At 39.9% G+C, this 11,682-nt stretch overlaps 1 protein-coding gene across 1 annotated transcript; it reads left to right on the top strand.

The window, feature by feature from the left end:
• Positions 1–807: 807 nt before the first annotated feature.
• Positions 808–6,376, top strand: LOC310830534 (vomeronasal type-2 receptor 26-like; the record flags this gene model as incomplete). The annotated part of the gene is made up of 4 exons (XM_083710314.1): positions 808–1,062; positions 3,275–3,487; positions 3,979–4,105; positions 5,475–6,376. 4 exons carry the CDS (start codon positions 808–810, stop codon positions 6,374–6,376), a joined length of 1,497 nt encoding a protein of 498 aa, XP_083566440.1.
• Positions 6,377–11,682: the final 5,306 nt, after the last annotated feature.

Raw genomic sequence — 11,682 nt, 5'->3', positions numbered from 1 at the left:
AAATAAGCAATTCCACTGGCAATAACCAGACAATTGTTAAGTCCAGCTGATCCAAAGGCAGCAAGCTAATCATTTGGACAAAGTGCTTAATTCTGGCTGGATCTGTCCCAGGTTTACAAGAAAATATTTTCCTTAATCCCCATTTGTCTGACTCAGTTCAACAACTCTGCCTTAAGATGCTGAATCAAAATTCACACTTCTTTTCTGATAGTAACCTGCCTTTCTCAAGCTATTAGGGAGTTGTCTAATAGCTTTTCAGTAATTAAAAACACCACCAGGCTGGAAGGTAAATGAAATGGGGGACTTGTCTTCATTTGGGGGCAGGTGTGTGTGGACAACGGAAGAGGTTGAAACAGATGGTGAGTACTCTGAGGCATATTTGAGATGAATAATGATCTCGGAGACTTACACATTAGGCTTTGTGGCCCATGGAGCAGGATATGGATCACTTTTGGGGATAGGCCTGCATCACTTTCTTGGGGTTTTGTATCCTCTTCTTAAGAGTGCCAAAAGGTGAAAGTTAGAATTCAGAACCAACTCGCCATATGGTAGGCTCACCCAGTCAATATGATAAGGAGCCTGATAGAATTGGGTTTCACATAGTTTTCATTGCCCACTATGAAATTTTATGACTTCATTATGTTCTTGTGTTATTTTAATAAAGGGGCCCTAATTTTATCCCATTCTCTGTGTGTGTTCATTGACTATTTGCAGTCTGCTAATGCATAATATCTAATTGACCTTTGTAAATCTCATTGTGAAACTCATTGCAGCATAAAGTTTAAACATTATCAACATGTCCTCGCCATGATTTTTGCCATTAATGAGATCAACAATAACCCACGGCTGTTGCCCAATATCACACTGGGGTTCCATATCTTTGACAACCTATATAACTCAAGAAGAACGTACGAGGCCACCCTGGATCTACTTTTCAAGCAGAAAAATAATATACCAAATTACAAGTGTGGTAGGAAAGATGTATTTTCTGTTACTGGAGGACTCACTTCAGAATACTCCATGCAGATGGCCTCTATCTTAAGTAACTTCAAAATTCCACAGGTGTGTGCATGCTTGCTGTTCAGTTATACCCTCTCAATTTTTCCTTTCTTTTTTTAAAAAAGTGGTTCACTTAAGTGCTGATTATTAATAGTTTGGGCAGCTCAATGTGTTTGTGAAGAATGTGAAGAAAGTACAGTTTCTTCTTCAGGAACAACCTGAAGATAAATAAAGAATGCCAAAGTAACTATTGCCATATATACCAATTACTGTAAAGGTTTGTAGAATAGTTTATATATATGTCAATTGGAAAGAAAATATAATCATAGTTTCAAAAAGAAAACATCATTTTCAAAGGTAAACATCAATTTTTGAGCGATGCATGTTGCATATCTTCTGAAATCCTGTACTGTACCTTCTTATACCAAAGATATTCTGGGTTGTTCTATCTCATTTTGATGGCAATAATGTAATTACATTGGATATATCACAGAAAAAGTAATTAAGCAGAATTAATCTACTACCAACACACTGTTTTTGTTTCTATACTAGGTACTAGTTTAACAGAGACAGGTGTTGTAAATCTTTATTTAGCAGAACTATTGATCAACTTTTGAAATGAAGTATCTAGAATATTAAAAGAAAGATTTTTTCATTCAGCATTTCCTAAGAACTAAAAAAAGGGGGGATCCTTGCACATTTGTGAAAATTGGTGTATTAATGGAGGAGAGCCTTCCTATTCTTACAGATATCATTGTTTTGTTCACAGACTACACACATTGAAAATTAAATGAATAACAGTAAGTGTATAGCTCAACTATTGTGTAAACAAATTCACAAATTGTATACTTTTTGAATGTCATGTGTGAACATAGTCATCACCTGGATTGGGTCCTTTGGTTGCAGATGCTTATAAAGGCAGTTTTTTAAAAAAATAATAATCTTGAGTTTTAAAAGAAAACATATGTTTGCTCATTTGTTAGATCACGTTTGACTCATTTGAAGCTACAGTGAGTGATAAAAGTGATTTCCCTTTTTCATACTGGACAGCACCAAGAGAAACCATATATCATGTTGGTATCATCCAGCTACTCCTGCATTTTAGATGGACATGGGTTGGCCTCATTGTATCTGATGATGATGCAGGGGAAAGCTTTGCACAGAAGCTGTCTTCTTTGTTTATCCACAACAACATATGCACTGCCTTCTTGATAAGGGAAACAGTAACTCATTTTCTTCTTAATGATTACTTGAAACCTGATAGCACTGAAAGAATCATGGAATTAATGCAAATACTTATTTCAAGCAGTGCCACTGTGATTATTCTCAAGGCAGATGCTCTGTTGTTGAATATTTTAACACGCTTGATGGAAATAAATGAATTCAACATGAACACCAATGTAGGGAAGGTTTGGATCATGCCACTTCAGTGGTATTTCAGCACCTTCTTAAAGGGAGAATTGATTGGCAGAAACATTTTCTTTGGCGCATTTTCTTTCCCTGTCCACACAGATAGAGTTCCAGGTTTCCATGATTTCCTTCTGAATGTAAAGTTTGATAAAACACTAAGTACGTTCCTCTGTTTCTTCTGGCGATTAGCACTGCTACGGTGTAAAAACTGTAGAGAGGGATATTTAGAAGATCTTCCTGCCAAGGTTTTTGAGATGGATATGTCTGGTGAGAGCTACAGTATCTACAATGGTGTCTATGCTGTGGCACATGCTTTGCATGCTATATACTTCTCCAGACCAAAAGCTATGTTGCATAAAGTCAATGTGGAGCATGTGAATGTTAACCCATGGCAGGTAAATTAATCACTTTAAGGCTGGGAGTACCTATTTGTAATCCACAGTTTTGAGAACATGTTGTGGGCACCAGTCACAAAATGGCTACCATGGTTATTAGACAATAGCACAGCATGGCTAACATAGCAAAATACTGGGAAAACTGTATGGGTATATCCATGGGGGGAAAGGATCTATATCAGCATTCACTGTGCTTGTTGAGAAAGAAAGAAAAATCTCTGCCTGTTTTCTCTGTTTAGAAGAAAAGGTAGGCTAGGTACCAAATCCTGGTCTTTACTTGGAGAGAATTAAATCATAAAACTGCTACCCATAATGTGTGGAATAAGGTAACAGACAGCTTTTGAACTTTTCTCTGTACTTCACTTCAGCTATAATTTAAAATGCTTGTAAATGACCGAATAGCATATTGACGGCGTGCAGAAACTATGGCTACCATCTTATAAAACTCATTTTATTTTCTTCCAATCCAGCTCCATGCTTTCCTGGAAAACATCCGCTTTAACAATGGAGCTGCCCAGGAATTCTTTTTTGAGAAGAAGGATTTGTCCATTGGATATGATATCATCAACTGGGTCACTTTCCCCAATGAGACCTACCTAAAAGTCTTGGTTGGAAGGGTTTCATCAAGTCAGAACTTCAGCATTATCAAAGATGCCATTGTGTGGAATACAAGATTGAAGCAGGTAGGAATCAACTGTGGATGGAGCTGCTATCCACACTCTTGCTGTAGAACCTTAAGTCCTCTTATTTGTCTTTAATAATCTCTGAGCCCCACAGAGGTAGACTGGTGCAATGAAACTAGCCTTCTTTTATACAGGGTGAATCTTTTAAAAGAGGCTCCGTGGAACTTGTGTACTCTGTATCCATGGAGCCTCTTTTAAAGGAACCATCCTGTACATATTCAAGTTCAGTGTTTCTCCACAGCAGACAGAGTTGCTCATTTATTGCAGTAAGCAGCTGGAAACCGGGCTCCTTGGCAGGGCTTGGGCCTCTGCTTGCTTGGGGAGCCAATCAGCTCTCTTGACTGGCTCCTAGGAATACAGCCAGGGCACAGAACAGAGAGTAAATTGTACTCCCTTGGTCTGCATCCAAGCTGTAAAAGGAGACAAGAGCTGTAGGAAGCCTGGATTCTTGAGGTAAGTATGGTTGGACTCATACATTTTTTTATGAATAGGTGCCACCACATTCCATATGTGTTGAAAGCTGCCATATTGGACAGAGCAAGATAGTTCAAGAAGGCAAACCACTCTGTTGTTATGACTGCACTGCATGCTCAGAAAACATGATTTCCAACGAGAAGGGTATGTGGCAGTACACAGCTATGCAAAGGGAGGGGGAATCAAATATGTGTTTCATGTTTTTATATACTTTGTTAGGACCAGGAAAGGGGGAAAAGCTCCTTCTTGTGTCGTACATTCCTAAACCTATGCAGGCCCCCAAGGAATTACAATTTGCAATTTTTAAAGATTCACATACCGCAAGACAGAGTTTATATAGGCTGACACCAGGTTATCCAGAAAACTGAGGATTTCTCAATATAGAGAGAAATATATACATATAGAACCAAGGAGTCCCCAATACCTACCCATCCCCTGTCCCCCAGAAAGAGAATCTAGGTGTCTCTAACCAGGGCAACCAACCCTGGGCAAAACCAGAGGTTAGCCTGGACCTATTCTGATCTAGTTTGTAGGTAGGTCTTACTTTAATTAGCATACATCCACCAGAAGAAAGAGATGTTGCTCCGCTCAGTAAGCCACGCCCCCGCCAAACTTCCCTATTGGGTGCCCAACCTGGGAGGGACGTGGCGGCCAGCCCTGGAGTTGAAACAGGGTGGAGCGCCCCCTGCATGACGTGGGAATCATCTCCCGCTCACAACCCCTCTCCTCCTTGGAAGGAGGAAAGGCTTTAGCATACATCCACCAGAAGAAAGAGATGTTGCTCCACTCCCCCTTCTCCCTCTCAGAGAGGTGGCTTGGAAAGGAGCAGCTGTGCAGATGAAATCAGTGGCTCTGCTTCTGCCCCTTAACAGCAAACAAGAAGATGAATCATGCGATGGGCTGCTATCTTCTCCCAGTGGTCAGGGTAGATGCCAGCCTTTTCATTCAGCCCCCCCTCCCCTGATACATGATGGTCCTTCCTGCTCGGTACCCCATCCCCTAATAACTGCAGACCTCTCTGAGTGATCCCATCCAACCAGATAGATAAGGATATGGAAGTATAAGCATCTCATAATAATAACTTGATTTGTGATACATATGTCAAGAAAGGATAACAACCACATTTCGGACCACCAAATATTTTAAACCAGGCTGTAGGATGACTAGGCTGACGGCTAGGCTGTGGAATGTACCTAGCCTATCGCTCATATTTTTGTTCCTTATTACTTTGTTAAATTTATTTCTTTAGTGTATGTATGTATGTATGTATGTATTCACTATCCATTTTTGCAGGTCAACTTCAGCTTCTTTGCTGAAGAGAGAAATTGGGCAAATAATCCTACCCACCCTTTCTTAAAATGAAATATCAGAGAAGGGGATTGCTTAATTAAACTTTGCTTTTATGCTTTGTATAAACATGTGGATTGAGCCATTTTTGTCCAGTATTAATTACACATTATGCCATTTCTTCCCTTCTGTCATTTATATGATATATCCTATTAATTCCTTTCAGATGCAACTCATTGTGTCAAGTGCCCAGGAGATCACTATCCAAATGAGAACCATGACCAGTGTATCCCTAAGGTTATATCTTTCCTGTCCTATCAAGAGCCCTTGGGGATTGTTTTGGTTAGTGTTGCTCTTTCCTTTACTGTGAGCACTTGTTTTGTGATACAAACCTTCCTAAAGAATTGGAACACGCCCATCGTCAAAGCCAACAACCAGAACCTCAGTTGTGTTCTTCTCATTGCAATCCTGTTGTGCTATCTTTCTTGTTTGCTCTTCATTGGCAAACCTGGGAAGGTGTCCTGCCTTCTTCGACAAATGACTTTTGGCATCATTTTCTCTGTGTCAGTTTCTTGTGTGTTGGCAAAAACAATCCTTGTGGTCCTGGCCTTCTTGGCCACAAAGCCAGGAAACAGGATCAGAACATGGCTGGGCCAAAAAGTGGCTACTTCCATTGTTTTTTTCTGCTCCTTCCAACAAGTGTGCATTTGTATTGCATGGTCGTTGTCCTCTCCACCATTCCCAGATGTTGACATGCACTCACAGACTGGGAAGATCATACTGGAATGCAATGAAGGTTCCATCACCATGTTCTATTGTGTCTTGGGCTACATGGGGTTTTTAGCCATGATCAGCTTCACTGTTGCTTTCTTAGCCAGAAAATTGCCTGACACTTTCAATGAAGCAAAGTTTATCACTTTCAGCATGCTGGTGTTTTGCAGTGTTTGGGTCTCCTTTATCCCAGGTTACCTAAGCACCAAGGGAAAATATATTGTGGCTGTGGAGCTTTTTGCCATCTTGACCTCAAATACTGGGCTATTGGCTTGCATCTTCCTCCCCAAATGTTACATCATTATTTTCAGGGCTGATTTCAATACTAAGATGATGCTAACAAAAAAAAGGAAATGACTGATTAGTTTTTGTTTGTTACATGTCCCCCCCCCCCCGGAGGGGAGGGTTCCCATAAAGATTTTTTTACTGAACTTAGTAAACCGTGTAACTGCATGTTGGCTAATAACTTTCAATTGTTAAGCCATTGGGACAAGGAAACCATATCATAGTTTAGGTGTCAGGTTAACCAATGAATTCATACTAGAATGAAATGAAGCATGTGTTACCATGTACTATAATTAGAATTATCCATTCTTACTGTTCAAAGATACAGCTTTATTGTACCTGAAAATTGCTTGGCACATTCACTGAAGCCAAGTTCATAAACCTTAACATGCTGTTATTTTGTTCTGTGTGGATTTCTTTCCAACCTGCTTACCTGAACACCAAAAAGGTGGATATATAGTGGAAGTTCTGGACATTTTCACTTCCACCAGAGGCCAATTTTCTTTCATCTTTCACAATACACACCAGACTACCCAGCCTCTTTTATCCCCATCAATCACCTCAGGTTAAAAGCCAACCCTTCTTCCCTTCCACGAATGTGCAACATGAACATATATTCACATAAGTGTTGATGGTGTCAGAAGCTCCCTTGAAAGTCCCATTCTGGCTCACATGTGTGCTCCACTCCTCCTTCCCTGTTTGCTCACTCAACTACCAACTGGCCTGCTGGCCCTGGTGGTCTCTTCTAATGATGGGGGGCCCTTCCTGGCCACTTGCAGAGCTGAGCTGCTGCCCACCTTGTGAGGACGGAGCCACATTTTCTTAATTGTGCCCCCCCCCACTCCACCACTCAGGTCTCCCATAGCACAGGTGAGCTTGGGTGACTTGTGGTAGGAAAAGAGCCTCCATTGCACCCCATGCCTGCCTTTTCATTGTCTGGGCAATGAGGCAGGCCGTTCTAACTGCCATGGTTGGTCACAACCATCCAAAGAATAATTGTTTTCTTTTTTAGTTTGGTATATATGATTGTTATTATTTGCATCTTTTGGATATATAGATTATATGTATTGATCTTCCACAACAAGTAGAGACTCCTCAGTGCAAACAGTTTACCTGTATGAATTGTAAAGTGACAGAATCAGCTCTGTATGGGATGGAGCTGATGTGCTTATCCTTGTCCCCACCCCCAATATTCTCAGTTAATGTCTGGGGGGGGGGGTATAATTATGATGGCCTGCAAAAGAAGTTTGAAAAACAGAGGAGCTTTTTTATCACCACCAACACCCACAGTTTAATGAAAAACGTTTTTCACTGATATTCATTGGAGCAATATTGGACTTGAGACATACCATGATCACACTTTTGCACAGCTTCACTCTTTTGCCAATAAAATACAATAAAAAACACCTGTTGCTTCAAACTCCTAACTGCTCAATTCTCATCAGAGAAAATTCCAAAAGACCGCAGTGGAGTCCCATGAGGTTTGGCTCTGCTCAATTCCAGTCTGGTTAAAATTACTGATGTGTGAAATTGCAGACTCTGTGTTGGCATCTGCTGGATGTAAATTCCATTACTGTTCCTGCATTATATTCCCATTTATTTGGGATAAGGTAATCTTTTCTTATGGTCAGTAAATAGTTAATGTAAGGCAATGATCTTATGCCCAATAAACTTGTGTAAAGCAAGCACAGCATAAGGTAACCTGCATACAGTACACTAGATGCAAAGGGGCTTGCCAGGAAAGGGTACTACTGTTGGATGAGCCAGCCTGAGCATTGCAGAGGGAAAACAAACCTTCAAGATAGTATTTGAGTTACGCCACCCTTTTTGCTGACTTAACAGACAGCAGGTCCTTAGAGGGACATAAGTATTGGGCAGTGGGATTGGATACAAGATCCCAGTGGATCTTGCTATAGGAATGCTTTCTATATCAGCGATGGACAATCTCCTGTACTGCAGATGTTGTGGGACTGCAACACCCATCCACCCCAGCAAGCATGACTATTACTCAGGGATGATGGTAGTTGTAGGTGAACAGCATCTGGAACACCACAAACTCCTCATCCCTGAACTCAATATTGTAAGGAGAACCAACCGTGTTCAGACAGCCTCACAGTGAAGCAGGTGGTACCTTGGCTGTGTCTGTGAATTTTTTTCGCTATTTCCCACAAGCAGAGAATGCACCAATTTGGGGAGGTATTTACCTGCTCTGTAATTATGCAAAACACTATTATTCATATGTAACCAAAAAATACAACAAAGAATTAAATAAAAGAAACCAAGGGTGGGTAAAGGCTGAATTCCTTTGAGTGTTAGTTACACTGTGCCTCTTAGAGCTGGACGTATGGTGATATATGCACGAAAGATAAAATCACCACCTACTGTTCTCACTGTATGTATGGTGAAGCATTCATGCTGTTATGGGAAGGCATGTATGTAAATGCTGGTGTTTGCTGTTGCTGTTGTTGTGGCAGCTACAGACCCCTCCTTTTGCCTGTAAGGAAATGACGGGAGAATGCAGAAACACCCAAGAACATTTGTATAAGCCTGGAGAAGTAATCATTGGTGGGGTTGTTTCTCTAAAACAACAGTGGGTTTATTTACTTGATTTTAAAGATGTTCCAGACAGAAATCACGATATTGGTTTGTAAGTTTTGTACAGTTTTGTCTACTTCTAATCCTGGTTGACAATGTTAGATTTGCCAACAACTGCATGGCAGAAATTCCTCTGGAATGCCACAAAGTGTTCCTTTTCATAACTGACGTGTCCCTTAGAAAATGTGGGTTATTGGTCAAAATCCTGTCACCTGTATGGAGCAATGTCCAAAAGATTTCCTGTAATTGGGTAGGATTTTGAGCTCCCCACCCCCCAGTTTTTTACTAGGGAAAGCACTTCAAAACAGCCCACTTCATAATGTTGTGTCCCATTATATATGCCCCCACCTAAAAGGAAAGGAAAGAATGAAAGCTGAGCCAATTTACCGCCTTCTCACTGCATGTTATGCATAGTGTATGCATGAATCACCAGGGAAATATACCAGGCAGGAATAGAAAGAAGTACAAGGGAGTACCCTGCATAGCTTTCCCCACTCGAAACCGGCTGCTCCACTGGCAAGAACTATCTAATGTTAATATATTATGTCCCACTGATCCAAAGGCAAACAGCTAATCAGTGGGATAAAATCTGGCTGCATCTGCCCTGGGTTTACAATGACTTACTCTACCTGTTCCCTCTCTGTCTGACTCAACTGAACAATTATGATCTCAGATACTGAACCAAAATACATTCATCTTAACCTCCCTTACCCCAGCTAGTAGAAAGTTATGCAGCAGCAATTTTAAAAACCAAACAAACCGGTGCTGCTAATAGCAAATTGAACAATCCCAAACTCACCTTTATAAATCTCAATGTGAACCTCATTGCAGCACAAACTTCAAATATTATCAACATGTTTTCGCCTTGATTTTTGCCATTCGTGAAATCAATGACAACCCACAGCTCTTGCCCAATATCACCCTAGGGTTCCATATCTTCAACAATTTATATAATTTAAAAAGAACCTTCCAATCTGTTCTGGATCTACTTTTCAAGCAGAGAAATAGTATGCCCAATTACAAGTGTGACAGGAAAAATGTATTATCTGTTATTGGGGGACTCACTTCAGAATATTCCAAGCAGATGTCTACCATTTTAAGCAACTACAAGATCCCACAGGTATGCACACTCAAGCTTCGTATGGATGGTGTCCACTTGCTTTTCAATTATGCTCTATCAATCTCCCTTTTTTATAAAGAGTATGAAAAAAATCAGAAGTTGTTTCTCAAAAGTGGAAGTAATTAATGGTTAATGACACTGAGTTGGAATACTGATTAAAAACTAAACTTCAACACATAAATTAACACTTAATAATGGTGATATTTGCTCTTCGTTACATTCATGCTAGAGCCATTTAAAACCATAGACTTAGATTACCTAAATTAATGAGCAACTACAACAAATAAATTTGGGCTATCTGTGTTGCACCAAGACTAAATGTAACAGAAAAATATTTAGCTGCTAACAAGCTCCTCATGCAAAACTCAGCAATGGTTTCGCATGAATACAGAATACATCCTCAATAAAACACGATTAAGTAGGAGATCTGGCTTTTCCTTTATCTACACATTCTATGGACTAACTATAGCATTGAAAGGTCATTTAACAGAAGTGTTGAAATACTTTTGAGTTGAGGTATGTAAAACATTTCTAGCTGAAGAAATAAATTGTCAGCCAAAAAGAACAGAAAATAAAAACCCTACTTTTAGGTGCCTGTACATGAAAAAAAAGCATATTAGTGTGGCACCTGTTCTATTCTTACAGATATTATTGTATAGTTTACAATGCGCTCTGATTGAAAATTTAATGTGATTAATGGTATGAATGTATTGCTGAACTACCGTATTTCCATATAGAAATATGCAGATTGTAGCCTTGCTGAATGTAATGTGTGACCACATGAAAGGTGTTCTTGGATGCAGTTGCTTATTAAGGCAGAGTTCTTTTTTTTTTATTTGTTTGTTAGCTCACTTTCGGTTCATTTGAAGCTACAGTAAGTGGCAAAAGTGATTTCCCTTTTTTGTACCGGATGGCACCAAGGGAAACTACCTATCATATGGGGATCATCCAGCTATTTTGGCATTTCAGATGGACATGGATTGGCCTAGTTGTATCTGATGATGATGCTGGGGAAATCTTTGTGCAGAAACTGACTCCTTTGCTTGCCCAGAACAAAATATGTGTTGCCTTCTTGAAAAGAGAAACAGTAACTAACTATATTCTTAACAATCACATGCAATTGGATTACATTGTAAGAATCACAGAGTTGATGCAAACACTTGCTTCAGCTGATGCCAATGTGATTGTTCTCAAAATGGATGCATTGTTGCTTAATATTTTAATACAGTTGATGGAAATAATTGAAATCAATGTGATGAGCAACATAGGAAAGGTTTGGATAATGCCTCTTCAGTGGGATCTTGCCAGCAAACTAAGTGGAGAAATGATTGGCAGAAACATTTTCTTTGGTGCCTTTTCTTTCTCAGGCCACACAAATGCAATGCCAAAATTCAAGGAATTTCTTCGGAATGTCAAGCTTGATGACACTTTAGAGATGTTTCTCTGTTTGCCGTGGAAAGCTGCATTTAAACTGTGTGGAAGCTGTAGAGGAGAGGAGAATTTGGAGGAACTGCCTATAAGGATTTTTGAAATGGAAATGTCTGGTGAGAGCTACAGTATCTATAATGCTGTCTATGCTGTGGCACATGCTTTGCATGCCATATACTTTTCCAGACAAAGAATTATGTTGTATAAAGGCAGACTTGAGCATGTAGAAGTCCAG

The sequence above is a fragment of the Podarcis gaigeae genome, assembly GCF_964106915.1.
Source record: "Podarcis gaigeae genome assembly, chromosome: 13".
Classification (NCBI taxonomy): domain Eukaryota; kingdom Metazoa; phylum Chordata; class Lepidosauria; order Squamata; family Lacertidae; genus Podarcis; species Podarcis gaigeae.
Note: the sequence above shows the minus strand (reverse complement) of the source record. Positions and strands in the feature narration are given on the sequence as shown.